The following is a 17,105-nucleotide window of genomic DNA, read 5'->3' as shown; positions in this document are numbered from 1 at the left end:
AGGGATCAAACCTGCGTCTTACGACTCCTGCATTGGCAGGCAGGTTCTTTACCACTAGCACTGAGCAGTTTATAAACCAGTGATGTGTTTTATTTATAGTTCTCAGTCAAAATCCAATCTTCTTTTGACTTGCTTCTCTCAGGTTACTTGTAGTTTAGCAGTTCAATTCATTGCCTTATTGTGGAACTTGAACAGTTATAGTTCAGGTAACCAATTTACCCCATGGATACAATAGAAGTTCACACTCCTGAGTTACACCCCTGACTCTTTTTATCCATGGCACACTTTGCAGCCCACAAACTCAGCAGGTAGGAATCTTGCACTGTCCTTTTCTTGTAGATGGTTGATCTGTGTTTACTAGTGGCAATGAGGAAAGAGAGATGATGAAATTCAGGAAGAATAAGGTAACTGTTTTGCTTGGATCCATGAGTTTTACCCTATTTTAGGTAGGAGGCCAACAGGGTGGCCCCAGTACACTGTTCCTCACAGACAGTATGTTTGGGGAAAAAAGTATTACTCATTCCTCACTCTCCTGCCAGCGTCTGCCAGCAATATTTGTGGCAGGATGTGGAGAAGGCAGGGATTCTCACATGGGGGTACAAGCAGTGTCCAGATAGTGGAGGGACATGCAGTTAGGTCCTGAAAACAGCTCTACATTTTGAGGGAACCCTGGGCCAAGAAGAGAGAAGTGCATAAGTGCCAAGCTTGGGTACTCTTTACCTAAATGTGAGTCATACTGGCAAGTGCTATGGAGCGCTTTGTATTCTAGACCCTTTTAATGTAATTATCTATTAAATCTTCACAACAATCACATGAAGCAGGTACAGTTCTTTTCACAGATGAGGAAACTGAGACCTAGAAAGCTTGAAATAATTTCCTCAAGCCAGTCAGCTAGCGAGAAGAAGTGACTAGACACCGTCAGCTCTGTGAGTCAGCAGTGCATAGGAGCTGGGCTGTCCGCTGGGCCTGGAGGCAGGTGAGGGCTCAGCCCAAGTGCCACAAAAGAAGGGGCTCCCAGGGAGGCGGCCTCTGGAATATGGATTCAGTAGGAGGAAAATATGGAGAAGGCACTGGCAACCCACTCTGGTACTCTTGCCTGGAAAATCCCATGGACAGAGGGGCCTGGTGGGCTGCAGTCCATGGGGTCGCTAAGAGTCGGACACGACTGAACAACTTCCCTTTCACTTTTCACTTTCATGCATTGGAGAAGGAAATGGCAACCCACTCCAGTGTTCTTGCCTGGAGAATCCCAGGGATGGCGGAGTCTGGTGGGCTGCCGTCTATGGGGTTGCACAGAGTCGGACACGACTGAAGCGACTTAGCAGCAGCAGCAGCAGGAGGAAAATACAGCCACTAAAGACTGACACACAAAGTGAAAAGATAAAAACTTGTTACCTAAGGGATTCACGTAGCAAAAAGGAACCAGTAATGGACACCTGGGTTTAATAATAATAACGTAGTCGTAATCACCATTTACAGTGTGCCAGGCATGGCAGTGGGAGTTTTATAGTTATGTAATCTGCAGAGTCACACAAGATGAGGGTTTTAGTCTCCATTTTCCAGATGAGAAAATTGAGGCTTGGAGACTTTTTGCATTACCCAACTTCCTATGTCTAGGGAGCAGTGAGGCCAGAACTATAAGCCGATGTCTGTCTCACTTCCAACACTATGCTTCAACCTCTGTGAAACCACGGCAGAGAAATTCACACATCGGACAACAAGGGCTGAATAGCAGTGGTTAAACAGGCTCAAATGCCAGGGCCACAGGAATGCAGGGTTAGGGACCTGGGAGGCAACTGAATGAAAACCCACAGATGTGCGTGTCCTAAAGTACTGCTTGTTCAACCCAAGTCTGGGACACTTGCCCAGCGGGGACTGTTTATTTCAACTTTCCACCCAGTTAGTCAGGTCCCAACTCTAGAGGGTAAATCTAGCATTCCAATAAAATTCACAAAGCAATTTATTTTAAAGGTGATTTTCTAAGGTCATATTATAAGACCGGTTTGAAGAACAAGTTACCTTCAGCTTAAGACATAGAAGTGCAACCGATTCCCTGACTTATCAATTAAGGGCATATAATAAAAAACATATGTTTGATTTGGACTATAATTACAATACTTTCACCCATACAGTTTAGGAGAAACTTGTTCACAGCTCCCACTCATTGATACTCTTCCACATTACCTTCCTAGCAGCCCTCAGCCCTCTATCTCCAGCCCACTGTCAAGCTCTTACAGTGATCATGTTACAGTAACTGTTATTGTTGAATGTTTTAGCTACAACTCTGTAAGTTACCAGCTGCATTTTGCCATCTAAAATGCTTCTATCTGCTATACAAATCATAGCTGATGAATCCATAAGAATCGGTTGATAATTGATAGGAAGAATCACTGTCTGCAGTGTAGTGATCACTGGAGTTGTGACTCCTCCAACATTTAACACACGCCATTTAAAATTAGAATCCTTTTTAATTCTAGAATCAATTGTAGTTCTAAATTCTAAAACACTTAGGTTAGACAAGAATACTCAACCCAGCAAGACTCCTGTTCAGATTTGTTGGAGAAATCAAAAGCTTTCCAGACAAGCAAAAGTTAAGAGAATTCAGCACCACCAAACCAGCTTTACAACAAATGCTAAAGGAACTTCTCTAGGCAGGAAACACAAGAGAAGAAAAAGACCTAAAAAAAAAAGTAATTAATAGTAATAGGATCATACATATCGAAAATTACCTTAAATATAAATGAATTAGATGCACCAACCAAAAGTCATAGACTGGCTGAGTGGATGAAAATGTGTACATGTATGCACTTCCACCTACGACATCACTGTACTTAACTCCCCAAATTGTACATAATTACGTTAAATTGTTAGGTTAATCATGTTTCTATTATGGCTTGCAATTGAAATTATCTTTTATTTTTTTGTCTGGCTATTGATTGTGAAAACTGATAAACATTTTTTACTACTGTGATTATGTAACTATTACTCATTTTAATACCATTGTATCATGATTGGTCAACAGAAAATAATAGAATTCTATATCACTAAAACTACCATTTAATTAAAAAAAAAAAAACCTGTAATCACTTTTTAAAATCCAAAAGTACATTAGAATTATCTAGGAATTTTTTGAAAAATACAAATGCCCAGGTACTGGTTTTTTCTCCAAAATTGCAGATGTAATTCTAATGAGCAGCGATGTTTAGAAACAACTGGACTCTATGATGATGTTTTGCTAATGCTAATGCTAAGTCACTTCAGTCGTGTCCGACTCTGTGTGACCCCATAGACGGCAGCCCACCAGGCTCCGCCATCCCTGGGATTCTCCAGGCAAGAACACTGGAGTGGGTTCCCATTGCCTTCTCCAATGCATGAAAGAGAAAAGTGAAAGTGAAGTCGCTCAGTCATGTCCGACTCTTGGCGACCCCATGGACTGCAGCCTACCAGGCTCCTCTGTCCATGGATTTTCCAGGCAAGAGTACTGGAGTGGGGTGCCATTGCCTTCTCCGATGATGATGTTTTACTTTTATCTAATTTGTTTTACTCTTTGTATTTCAATTCAGTGCTTTCATTTAGTTTATGTTTTCCAATTTGTGTCTTTGTTGTTGTTGTTGTTCTTTCTCAAGCCTTTATCAAGTGTAGTAGAAAAGCTTTGCATACATATGTATATAAATGGAGTTTCCCGGGTAGCTCAAACAGTAAGTAATCTGTCTGTAATGCAGAAGACCTGGGTTTGATCCCTGGGTTGGGAAAATCCCTGGGAGAAGGGCATGGCAACCCACTCCAGTATTCTTGCCTGGAGAATCCCATGGACAGAGGAGCCTGGTGGGCTACAGTCCATGGGGTCTCAAAGAGTCGGACACAACTGAGCGACTTACACACACACATACATATATAAGTAATATGCATAATATAATATATATATTTTAAAAGATATAAACTTTTATATGCTTAAAATAACTCAAGAAGGATGTAGAAACTGGTTATAGAAGTTGTCTCTAGGGAGGAGAAAGACACTAGAGGAGAGACCTAAAAACTGAAGCATAATATACATACAAATAAGTTCACATATTGTAGGTGTACAGCTCAGTTTTCACAAACTGAGCACATCTGAGTAACCAGCACTTAGAATAGGAATCAGAGTCTTATCAGCATCCCCAAAGCAAAAAGGGTAACCCTTTACCTTTTAGTTTTTGGCTGTGCTGTCTTCATTGCCGTGTGGGCTTTCTCTAGCTGCGGAGAGTAAGGGCCACTCACTGGTTGCGGTGCTCGGGCCTCTCGTGGCCGTGGCCTGCCTTGTTGCGGAGCATGGTTTCCAGGGCTCACGGGCTTCAGGAGTTGCTGCTCTCGGGCTCAGTAGTTGTGGCCCACAGGCTTAGTTGCTTCATGGCAACTAAGGGATCAGGGATCCCTTCCTGGACCAGGGATCAAACCCATGTATCCTGCATTGGCAGGTGGATTCTTCACCACTGAACCACCAGGAAACCCAAGTCTGTTGTTTATGTTTTGGGTTTTTGTTTTTTTTTTTTTTTGGCCATGAGGCCTGTGGGATAGTTTGACATTTTAATTATGTGTCTTAGTGGGGGTCTCTTTGGGTACATCTTGTTTGGGACTCAGGGCTTCCTGGACTTGGTTGTCTGGTTCCTTTGCCAGATTAGGGAAGCTTTCAGCCATTATCTCTTCAAATAAGCTTTCTGTCCCTTTCTCTTTCTTGTTCTGGGACCTCTTTTATGTGACTGTTCCTCCCCTTGACGTTCTCTCAGTGGTCCTTTTGCTATCCTCACTTTTGTTTTCTTTTCTTTCATGACTGAGATTTTACTGGTTATTTTGAGGATCAGGACACAGACATTTCAGTTTGTACACAATTCTTAATACACATACAAAAAAACCTAAAAAATCATGTAGGTGTGATTCTTTCTGAATAGTTATTCCAGTGACTTTCCAGCTGAAAAGGTGGAGGCAAATTTTCCTTAACAGGATACAAGTACCAATATCTTCAAATGTTGATGTGCTGTTATGTCATAAGCTAAGCTAAGTCACTTCAATCGTGTCCGACTCTGTGCGACCCCATAGACGGCAGCCCACCAGGCTCCCCTGTCCCTGGGATTTTCCAGGCAAGAACACTGGAGTGGGTCTGTTATGTCATAAGTCCCACTAATTCACAATTTGATATTATATACAAAATCTACTCAAGTTTTTCAAGTTTTTGATGAATTCACAGCACATTAACAAAGTTACTAGGAAAATTGGACTACCATGACCAAAGAAAGATGGTACAGAGTGCACAAAATTCTGACCAGGATAGCCAAGATCAAGGAGTGGTTTGTTTTAGGAAATAATTCTACCCAAAATCAACATGGGAAGAGAAGTAAAGTGTTCAGTGAGACTTCCCTGGTGGTCCTGAGGTTAAAACTCTGTGCTCCCAATACAGGGAGCATGGGTTCGATCCCTGCTCGGGGAACTAAGATCCTGCATGCCATGTGCCACAGCCAAAAAAAAAAAAAAAGTATTCAAGTTTTGTGCATTAAATGCACAACTGACTCCAAACTGTCATTTGGTATTCTTTGTATCATAGGATATAAAAGCTACCCCATCTATGGAATATTAAGCTGACACCTAACACAATCAAAATTTCCCATATTCAATATCCCACTATTTCTGATTGGACCAAAAAAAGAAACAAACAAAGCAACCAGCAAATTGTTTACAACAGCAACATGGATGGACCTAGAGATTGTCATACTGAGTAATGTCAGATGGAGAAAGACAAACACCATATGATATCACTTATGTGTGGAATCTTTAAAAATGGTACAAATAAGCTTATTTACAAAACAGAAATAGAGTCACAGATGTAGAAAACAAACTTAACGGTTACCAGCGGGGAAGGGGGGAACATATTGGGGTTGACAAAGACACATACTTTATATAAAATAGATGACTAATGAGGACCTACTCTATAGTACAAGGAACTCTACTCAGTGCTCTGTAATGGCCTATATAGGAAAAGAATCTAGAAAAGAGTGGATCTATGTATATGTATATATGCATATACACTGATTCACTTCGCTATACACGTGAAACTAACACAACAGTGTAAGTCAACTATACTCCAATTTAAAGAAAACAAGCACTTAACACTTTAAAAATGAAGTGGGATTCCCTTTCTTAAAAATACTACTAGAACTGCTAAAAAAAACTTGCATTTACAAACTAATTAATACAAATATTCATCTGGATTGAACGAGAAGGTAGACAGGGACCACCGATAGGACCCGGTGTGTGATGTTAACCACACATAGCTTCTTTCTTTCCTGCTTCCTCAGAGTCTGGGCTGTCCTCATTTTCAGTTTCTCCATTTTATGCAGGCAAACCTCCAACCAGAGGTTTAGTCACTTCTGCCTGTTTTCCCTTCGCTCCTCCTTTCCGTTTTGTTTGCACTTTTCTGTCTGAAGATGTATCCCATCCTGCTGCCTTTTTGGGCTCTGTTTCCACTTTTGGAGGAGCAGGTTTAGATGGCAACCTCCAAGCTCTCCTCTTGGAGTCTTCCTTTGCTGTCCTCTATGCGGAGCTGCCCTTGTCGGGCATGCTGGTGGTGGGCCGGGCGCACACTGTGGGGGCTGAGAGAAATCCAGAAGCTGGGCTGCCTGTCCACTGCTGCTCCTCCTGCTGCCAGAGGAGCTGGGACCCCTCATGAGTCCTCTTCTTATTTATTTTATTTTCTTTCCCTTTTGCTATTCTGATTGAGTGACTTCTACTATCCTTATCTTCCAGATCACTGGTCTGTATTTTTATTTTTGTATTATCTGATCTCCTGCTGGTTTCTGCTAGTGTATTTTTTACTTCAGTTAATGAATTCAAAACTGTAAAAACTTTCTTTTTTTATATCTTCTAGCCCTTTGGTGAAAGAGGCTTACAATCCTTTTAGCCTTTTGTTGATTCTCTCCCTAAATGCATCCAGTTTTCTACTGAGTCTGATAAGCATCTTATGATTGTTACTTTGAATTCTTTATCTGATAAACTGTATCTCCTTTTCCTTTAGTTCTTTTCCCCGCCCACCCCCACCCCCCACCACCACCGATGTTTTATCTTATTCTTCCCTTTGAAAGATATTCTGTAGTTTTTTCATTTTGCCTAATTCCATTTCTAACCAGACCGGACATGGAAAAACAGACTGGTTCCAAACTGGGAAAGGAGTACGTCAAGGCTGTATATCATCACCCAGCTTATTTAACTTATATGCAGAGTACATCATGCAAAATGCTGGACTGGATGAAGTACAAGCTGGAATCAAGATTGCCAGGAGAAATATTAATAACCTCAGATACGCAGATGACACCACCCTTATGGCAGAAAGTGAAGAACTACAGAGCCTCTTGATGAGAGTGAAAGAGGAGAGTGAAAAAGCTGGCTTAAAACTCAACATTCAAAAAATGAATATCATGACATCTGGTCCCATCACTTCATGGCATATAGATGGGGAAACAATGGACACAGTGACAGACTTATTTTGGGAGGCTCCAAAATCACTGCAGATGGTGACTGCAGCCATGAAATTAAAAGACACTTGCTTCTTGGAAGAAAAGCTATGACAAACCTAGACAGCATATTAAAAAGCAAAGACATTACTTTGCCAACAGAGGTCCATATAGTCAAAGCTATGGTTTTTCCAGTGGTCATGTATGGATGTGAGAGTTGGACTAAAAAGAAAACTGGGCACTGAAGAATTGATGCTTTTGAACTGTGGTGTTGCAGAAGACTCTTGAGAGTCCCTTGGACTGCAAAGAGATCCAACCAGTCCATCCTAAAGGAAATAAGTCCTGAATATTCATTGGAAGGACTGATGCTGAAGCTGAAACTCCAATTCTTGGGCCACCTGATGCAAAGAACTGACTCATTGAAAAAGACCCTGATGCTGGGAAAGATTGAAGGCTGGAGGAGAAGGGGATGACAGAGGATGAGACCTGGTTGGATGCCATCACCAACTCGATGGACATGAGTTTGAACAGGCTCCGGGAGTTGGTGATGGACAAGGAAGCCTGGTGTGCTGAAGTCCATGGGGTTGCAAAGAGTCAGACACTGCTGAACTGACTGCTGAACTCTGTTTCTGCATATATCAGCTTCATCGCCCAGTCTTGAAAGGGTGACCTTATGTAGGAGGTGTCCTATAGGGCCCAGCGGTACAATCTCCCCTGGTCAACACAGCCAGGTGCCCCAGAGGTATCCCCAGTGTAGGCTGCATGTGCCCTCCTGTGATGGGTGGACAACAGTTGTTGTGGGTGTGATGGTGCGTGAGGTTGGTCCCCAGGCAGGCTTCCCTGTGACTGCAGCAGACATCCTAGTAGGTGGAGTCGGTTCCTGGTCCAAATGTCCACAGACCTGGCTGTGACCGCTGTAGGGAGCGGGTGCTGGTGTGTAGGCCTGGCCTCTTGGGTTCTCAGGAGAAAGCAGGGCCAGAGCAGGTAGTGTTAGTTAGTCTTATGGAGACTGATAGAAACGGTGCTCACTAGCACCAGGCCAGCTACGTGGGAAGAAAGTGAAAACAAATGATGCTCTGCAGGCACTTCCGCCCCCAGAGGAAGTTCCACTGGACGCCTGTCAGGGGACGTTCAGCTTTAAGGGATCCAATATGTTATTCTTTTGTTTTGTGTTCCGTTTCTCAAGGATTCTCTATTCCTTATCAGTTCCTGGAAAACAGGAACGAGTAGAGATGCACACAGTTCTCAGGACTGAGATCATGAGAAGAGGCACCTGCTTGGATTCCTTTCAGTGACTCCCATCAGTGACTCCCTTCAGTGACCTTCAGTTCAGTTCAGTTCAGTTCAGTCGCTCAGTCGTGTCCAACTCTTCGAGACCCCATGAATTGCAGCACACCAGGCCTCCCTCTCCATCACCAACTCCCGGAGTTCACTCAGACTCACGTCCATCGATGATGCATGATGGATGCCATCCAGCCATCTCATCCTCTGTCGTCCCCTTCTCCTCCTGCCCCCAATCCCTCCCATCATCAGAGTCTTTTCCAATGAGTCAACTCTTCGCATGAGGTGGCCAAAGTACTGGAGTTTCAGCTTTAGCATCATTCCTTCCAAAGAAATCCCAGGGCTGATCTCCTTTAGAATGGACTGGTTGGATCTCCTTGCAGTCCAAGGGACTCTCAAGAGTCTTCTCCAACACCACAGTTCAAAAGCATCAATTCTTTGGCACTCAGCTTTCTTCACAGTCCAATTCTCACATCCATACATGACCACAGGAAAAACCATAGCCTTGACTAGACGAACCTTTGTTGGCAAAGTAATGTCTCAGCTTTTCAATATGCTATCTAGGTTGGTCATAAGTTTTCTTCCAAGGAGTAAGCGTCTTTTAATTTCATGGCTGCAGTCACCACCTGCAGTGATTTTGGAGCCCCCGCAAAATAAAGTCAGCCACTGTTTCCACTGTTTCCCCATCTATTTCCCATGAAGTGATGGCACCAGATGCCATGATCTTCGTTTTCTGAATGGTGAGTTTTAAGCCAACTTTTTCACTCTCCTCTTTCACCTTCATCAAGAGGCTTTGTAGTTCCTCTTCACCTTCTGCCATAAGGGTGGTGTCATCTGCATATCTGAGGTTATTGATATTTCTCCCGGCAATCTTGATTCCAGCTTGTGCTTCTTCCAGCCCAGCATTTCTCATGATGTACTGACTCTGCATTTAAGTTAAATAAGCAGGGTGACAATATACAGCTTTGACGTACTCCTTTTCCTATGTGGAACCAGTCTGTTGTTCCATGTCCAGTTCTAACTGTTGCTTCCTGACCTGCATACAAATTTCTCAAGAGGCAGATAGGGTGGTCTGATATTCCCATCTCTTTCAGGATTTTCCACAGTTTATTGTGAGCCACACAGTCAAAGGCTTTGGCATAGTCAATAAAGCAGAAATAGATATTTTTTCTGGAACTCTCGTGACCTTACTTAAATGTAATCTATTCAGTTATGCCCCTCTTACTCAGGATATGGAATGCTTTCTGGCCCTTTGAAGACTGTTATTTGCTTGGCTTTGTTTTTGCTCAGTTTTTTTTACTGTCTAAAGCTGCCTTGTATGAAGATATATAAACGTGTGTTTCTGCAAATAAAGCACCCTTGTTTCACTTGAGACTTGGGTCCCCTGCATCCCTCTTCTCATCAACTCCAGTCCCCAGGTCCCGGTCTACAAAGACTGTGACAAACCCCACCCACTCTGGGCCCCAAAATGAGTCAAGGACTCCCCATCTTGTATGGCCCAGGAGCTTTTCAAGCTGTTGCCTCTGCACTGGGTTTGGAGTGAGTGAGTTTCTGCGAGGAGTACTTTAAGAGTGAAGTCTCCCCCCTTTCCCAGGGCACACCCCCATCCTCGTCCCCCCACCCCCACTCCTCCAGATTTAATCCTTGCTGTTTTTCAGAACCAGCTCTTTTGGGGACTCAGCTTCCCAGTTAGGTCCTGGTGCTGGGGAGCACGATGTGGGACTTGGTCCCCTGGCTCCTCAGGGGGTACCTCTGTGGTTGTGATGTCTCTTGGGGTTGTGGGTTGCCACACAGAAGTAAAACCAAGGTTTGGTTCTCACAGACCAGGACTCTGCACCTCCTGCCTTTCTCATCGTGGCCTTTTCCTTATACCCTTAGTTGTAGAAAGTCTGTTGTGCTAGTCTTCAGGTCAGTCCTGAGAGACAGTTGTTCTTTACGAGGTTGTAAAGAACAGAGTACCTTTACTCTGTCAGTTTTGGTGTGTCCCTGGGAGGAGGTGAGCCCAGGATCGTCCTACTCCACTAACTTGACCTGGAATTTGTGCAAGGCAGTACCCTAAGCACTTGGCCCAACCCGGCTCTGCTGCTAAGTGAGCAGTTCCCTGCCCCAACGCTCAGTTTCTGTATCTCCAATTCCCAGATATAGGGACCTGCCCCTAAAAGATCTCAAGAGAGTAGCAGAAAGGAGTACCTTTACTCTGTCAGAAACTCTCTCTCAGATGCCAAACCCAGAAAAGCCAGTTGAAGAGTGACCCTGCTGCCCCTCACTGCCAGCCACCTTCAGATCTGACATAATATTTATAGCTTAGGAAACTTATGAATTTTTGCTTCACTAAAAAATTTATGACATTTTGGTTCCACTTCTTTGACTAAGTATGAATTGAATGCTAGATTTCTAATTTATGTTCACTCAAAACTTTGATATCGTCCCATTTATTCTGGCATCTAGTATTACTGCAAAAAGTCTAGACAGCTTATTATCTTAATAATTTTTTTTTAAACTTTGAAGCTTGAAACTTTTAATCCAATTCTGAGGATACAAAGAAATGCTAAACTGTAAAAATAAAGAAAAGAAAAACAAGAAATTAAGGCAATGGCAACCCACTCCAGTGTTCTTGCCTGGAGAATCCCAGGGACGGGGAAGCCTGGTGGGCTGCCGTCTATGGGGTCGCACAGAGTTGGACACGACTGAAGCGACTTAGCAGCAGCAGTAGCACAGTATTATTAACTAAAGTACAGCTTTGTTCAAATTTCACAAAATTTTATGCTAGTTTCCATTATTTGTTTTCATACCTGTTCAAGATTCTACATTGTGTTTAGTTGCACTGAGCAACTTCAGCTGCATACAACAAATTCTGATAAATTATTTTCACTTTTATTCTCTTACAATTATTTTCTAATTTTTCTTGTTATGGCTTCTTCAATACACCCATCATTTAAAAGTGGACATTTAATTTCCAAATATATGGTATTTAAAAAATATCTTTGATATCAATTTCTCATTTAAGTGCTTTCTTCTCTGCAATCTGTGTTTTTTCAGTCTTTTAACTTTATTGAGGCTTTCAATGACTAAGTCAAATGTCTGTCTTGGAAAATGTCACACTGCACTTGAAAATATGTGGGTTATTTTCAAATATCTTTTGATATTGATTTCTAACATAATGTCTCAGTGATAGGAGAACAGACTCTGTATGAGTTCAACACCTTTAGACCATGAAATTTTTGCACCTTGTTTTATGTCCCTGGATATGTTCCAGTGTCTTATAGTTGTCCTTGGGAACTTGAATAGAGTTTGTATCCTGCTGTTGTGTGAAAATTGTATAAATCTTAGTTATGTTGAATCGGTTCATAGTGCTTTTCAGGTTTACTATTGCCTTCTACTTTTCTGTCTATCCATTCTATTAATTTTTGAGAGCTTGATGTTGAAACTCCAGCTAAAAATCTTTATTTTTTTAAGGTGAAGTTTTTGGTTGGAGTTTCAATATCAAACTCTCAAAAATTAATAGAATGAATAGACAGCAAAGTAGAAGGATATAGTAGACCTGAAAAGCACTGACACATGTTGAGGTATGGCAGAAATCAACACAATATTGTAAAGCAATTATTCTCCAATAAAAAATAAATAATAAAATAATTGTAATATATAGTGGGACTATATGTAACTTTGTTCTGTATTTTCCAAATCTCCTATGAATGTGTTACATACTTTTATAATTTAAAAAATTTTTAAAAACCACTTTAATTAGAGACTGTGAAGTATCTCCTGCTTTCATTATACTAATAAGATTGAGTTATTTACTTGTATCATTTCCTTCGTATTCTGTGGCATATAACTGAACAACAAAACAATAATAATAAAGTTATCTAGCCCAGCTCTTCTCAGGCTTTAATGTGCCTGTAAATTACATGGGTATGTTATTAAAAAGCAGTTTCTGATATAGTCAGTCTAGGGTAGGGTCTGAGGTTTTGCATTTCTAACCAGCACCCAGGTGATGATGCTGGTGCCAGTCCAGACACTATGCTCTGAGATAGGGGGATCTAGAAGACTGAGGTTTCTCCAGTTACTTGAATCTCTTGGGTGATTTACATGCTTTTACATGGTGCTCTGCCCAATGAAACACTGTTGAGAACATTAAATCAATTTTAGATTACAATGGGGTTGGGACTAAAAAACATTTCCCCCAAAGGACAAACTTGCTTATTTGTGCACTTATTTCTTCACTCTAGGATAAGATGAACAACTTTTCCATTGAGAAGAAACTGCTTTCTCCTGATGTCTGAAAAACAGAAGAAACCCAAGCTTGTTTCACAGTTTAGATGTGTACAAGAAGCATATATTAGCCTGTAATTCCTATTATCGGTATTATTTCCTATCTGTAAATTAATCCAAAGCAATGAAAGACTATTGGTAAAGTTCGCTAAGTACCTGAAAACAATGAAGGAAAATATTATATTTATTTTTAGTTGTCACAGTTAGAATACATTGGATGTCTAATTCAGCTTATTTTATTAAACATGCCAAATATGATAAGAAACAAAGGCATTTTATTGAGTCCTCAAGGTAAATATGTTAACCTTTCACTGTAGCATGATTATGGTCATCCATTAAAAAGAATATCCAGGTAAAAGTTTTATCCATGTAGGTAAAAGTTAGTAAATGAATGGCAAAGATGAAAAGCCTCTGACTCAGAGACAACCATTTTAATGTTAGCCTTGGTAGAACTCATCACTTCTCTAGAATTTTGTCCACTAAAAAGTAAGGAAGTGGGAAATTTATAAAGTGATCTTGAAAACAGGAGTGGGGGTGAGAGGTTTTACAAATACTCAATATAATACTACTGGGCTAAAAAGAGGTTGAAAAGGAGAAAAACAAAAACAAAAACCCCTAACCTTCCTTTCCCCCACAATTGTCAAAAATAATGTATATACCATATAGAAAACTGGAAAATAAAGGGAAAAAAACCCATCTGTATTTCATTTCTAGAAATAACCACTGAAAACATGCTTATATAGTTTTATTCTTTTTTCCTATGCATGTTTTATTTCACGTTTGAAATCACATTGTATGGTATATATGTTATCCCTTTTTAACATATCATTCCTATTCATTAAAATATAACTGAATAATTATATTAAAAATCTGTATATGTTTGTACTAATTTTTTTTTGCATTTATTACTCTACTTTTTGGATATTTGGGTTTTTCAGATAGCGTCTCCTGCATCTCCCGCATTGCAGGTAGATTCTTTATTGCTGACCACCAGGGAAGCCCAGTTTACTTACAGCCTTCCCCTCAAATTTAAAAAACTTTTTTTTCCTAGTCTTGTGATTACACAACTTTCATTCACCTTCCACTCTAAAGCTCATCTTAAAATTTTCTCCAGTTTATAGTTCTCGAGTTCATTTCTCAGAGTTAATGAAATAAATCAACTGAGGTCAACAAAGATTTGTTGACTGCGTATGTCCCTTCCCTACTTAAAAATATTTACGCTATGAAACAGTCAACAATCTCTTGAGTCAAAATCCAAACTTTTCCAGATTTAATATAAAAATTTCCACTTAGTTAATACACATTAAGAGATCCTACATGTAAGCCAGTTCCAGCCACCACCATGTTTATGGAACTCTCTCATCACTGGATACTTAAAAAACAGTGTTGTGAGCCAGTGGCTAAAATTGGAGAGATTATATCTTCAATGAGCCAAGAAATATAACACCAAAAACTACCTGGAGTTGGGGTAAAGCATTTACTATTCTTATGAATCTAAAATCTTAACCTTATCAAAATTCATATCATCAACCTTTCTGCAACCTTTCAACATTTCTGTGTGTGTATATATACTACTTTTACTAATGTGCTCCAAGGCATAAAACATAGATTGCTATCGTTAGTATTCAGAAAATGAATGATGAATGTGACTTTATTCCTACTTATCATCACTGGCATCATTGTTTTGTCAGTTACCTTTTATTCATTATTTACTAGGCTCCAGGCACTGGGGCCGAGAAGGAAATGGCAACCCACTCCAGTGTTCTTGCCTGGAGAATCCCAGGGACGGCAGAGCCTGGTGGGCTGCCGTCTCTGGAGTCCCACAGAGTTGGACACGACTGAAGCGACTTAGCAGCAGCAGCAGCAGCAGCAGCAGTGACTGTATACGGAGAAGGCAATGGCACCCCACTCCAGTACTCTTGCCTGTAAAATTCCATGGATAGAGGAGCCTGGTGGGCTGCAATCCATGGGGTCGCTAAGAGTCAGACATGACTTCACTTTCACTTTTCACTTTCATGCATTGGAGAAGGAAATGGCAACCCACTCCAGTGTTCTTGCTTGGAGAATCCCAGGGATGGGGAAGCCTGGTGGGCTGCCGTCTATGGGGTTGCACAGAGTCGGACACGACTGAAACGACTTAGCAGCAGTAGCAGGCATTGGGGCAAGTCTTATTTTCTTGAATAAAGGAAAGGAAAGGAAAATGAAGGCGCTCAGTCAGTTCTGCCTCTTTGCAACCCCATGGACTGTAGCCTACCAGGCTTCTCCGTCAATGGGATTTTCCAGGCAAGGGTACTGGAGTGGATTGCCATTTCCTTCTTTTCTTGAATAGCAAGATCCTATTTAACAATAAATACATTGCTAATCTCATGTTACAAATCACATATACATATGACAAGACAGCCAAGACTGAGTATTTAGGTAATTTGCCCCAGATCCCAAAACTTGCCCTAATTCATAAGGTGACATAAATGCCAGATGATTAGACTATTCTCTATAAATATTGGCTGAATAGATTTGAACTTTCATGACAAAAGAGGCAGCATCCTTTTATTTCTGAGTAATAAACATGTTATGTAAGGAAAGATTAGAAAAGAACTTTGAAAACTGTTTTCCTACTGTAATAGAAAAAATGGTTATTAGGTACTCAAGTACAGATACAACACCAAACAGTAATACTCAGAGAAGATTTCTGGGCTCATATACCTTTCCACGTAGCCACAGGCAAAAGGGACCTGGAATGATGTTGTCCCCAAGGGAGCTGGCTGGTAGTTCCATCTAGGCAGCAGCAAGGCTGCTGTCAATGCCAGAAGTCTGAATCTTGTTTCACTATAAGATAGCTCGGTTTCTATTGATTCTACCTGCAGAGCAGATACTAGCCTTGCTGTTAGCTCATAGACCCCAAGTGGGACTCTGTAGGTGACTGACTTTTATTTGCACATGCTGCTCAGTCATGTCCAACTCTTTGGAACCCCATGGACTGTAGCCAGTCAGACTCCTCTGTCCATGGGATTCTCTAGGCAAGAATACTGGAGTGGGTTGCCATTTCCTCCTCCAGGGGATCTTCCCCACCCAGAGATCAAACCCACGTTTCCTAAGTCCCCTGCATTGGCAGGCAGATTCTTTACCACTGAGCCACCTGTTTTTAGAAATGATGTCCTCTTTGACTAGAAATGATGTCCTCTTTGCACTTGGGCTTTCAGGGTGACTTTAGAAATATCCTTCCCCATGTCTGCTCTACTCCTGCCCCCAAACAAGTTCCCCCCAGTTCATCCTCAGCTTTGCGGTCCGGGCCGGGGGCTTCCCAGCAGCCTCTAGCACACACGGCAGCCTTCCCCCTAGGGACTGATGTCACAGCACTATTTCCTTGCTGGGACTCCTCTCTCTTTTCCACTTTGGGGCCTTGGTCCTTTTGGGGTTAAATTCTGTTCTTCACTGCCCCACTGCACATCTTCCAAACCGGTTTCATGTAGAGGGTTTTTCATGTCAGGATTATTTATAATAATGTAGAGGATATAGAGGATGATTTTTTTAATTACTATATAATAGGATGCCTCTTGTTATTTTTTCTTTTTTAAATTTTAAAAGCACTTTTAAATGAAACCTCCTCGAAAGCCAGGGTTACAAGGACATTCTTTCAAATGATAAAAATCTATAGCAATCTTAAACCAATGGCTCTTTTTATTCTTGATGAAATGCGACAGAAGCATTCTTTCATGTCCGACTCTTCGCAACCCCATGGACTGCAGCCTACCAGGCTCCTCCATCCATGGGATTTTCTAGGCAAAAGTACTGGAGTGGGGTGCCATTGCCTTCTCCGATTCTTTTTGAGGAGAGGACAAAAGAAAACTGCTTTTTTCCTAAAGATGCTTGGATCTTGCCCACTTTCCTCCTTCATCTTATCTGCTCCCGGGTCTGGAATTCCCGTGCTTCCTGGGTTCAAGCCAGGGACAGCTGCCATGGGGTGCTGGGTCACTTGAGTCATAGGGCTTCAACCCACTTCCTAATTTGGCCAAAGAGTCTGTCTCTCTCTGTTTCTCTCATTTCTCCCCTGTTATACTCCCTCTCTTTTTCCTTTCT

General features: G+C 41.5%; 1 protein-coding gene and 1 pseudogene across 1 annotated transcript in view; one reads left to right on the top strand and one right to left on the bottom strand.

The window, feature by feature from the left end:
- The window catches only part of C15H11orf97 (chromosome 15 C11orf97 homolog), a 34,456-nt gene extending 20,559 nt beyond the window's left edge, over positions 1–13,897 (top strand). The window contains exon 4 of the mRNA XM_061440190.1: positions 12,986–13,897. Within this exon, the coding sequence (XP_061296174.1) occupies positions 12,986–12,990 (5 nt within the window). The 3' untranslated portion in view covers positions 12,991–13,897. The remainder of the gene's footprint in view (positions 1–12,985) is intronic.
- LOC133261172 (non-histone chromosomal protein HMG-14-like) lies at positions 5,906–6,588 on the bottom strand (annotated as a pseudogene).
- Positions 13,898–17,105: the final 3,208 nt, after the last annotated feature.

Source organism: Bos javanicus, chromosome 15 (genome assembly GCF_032452875.1).
Source record: "Bos javanicus breed banteng chromosome 15, ARS-OSU_banteng_1.0, whole genome shotgun sequence".
In the NCBI taxonomy this organism is placed as follows: Eukaryota; Metazoa; Chordata; class Mammalia; order Artiodactyla; family Bovidae; genus Bos; species Bos javanicus.
The sequence above is the reverse complement of the archived record's forward strand: the minus strand, read 5'-3'. Positions and strand labels throughout refer to the sequence as shown.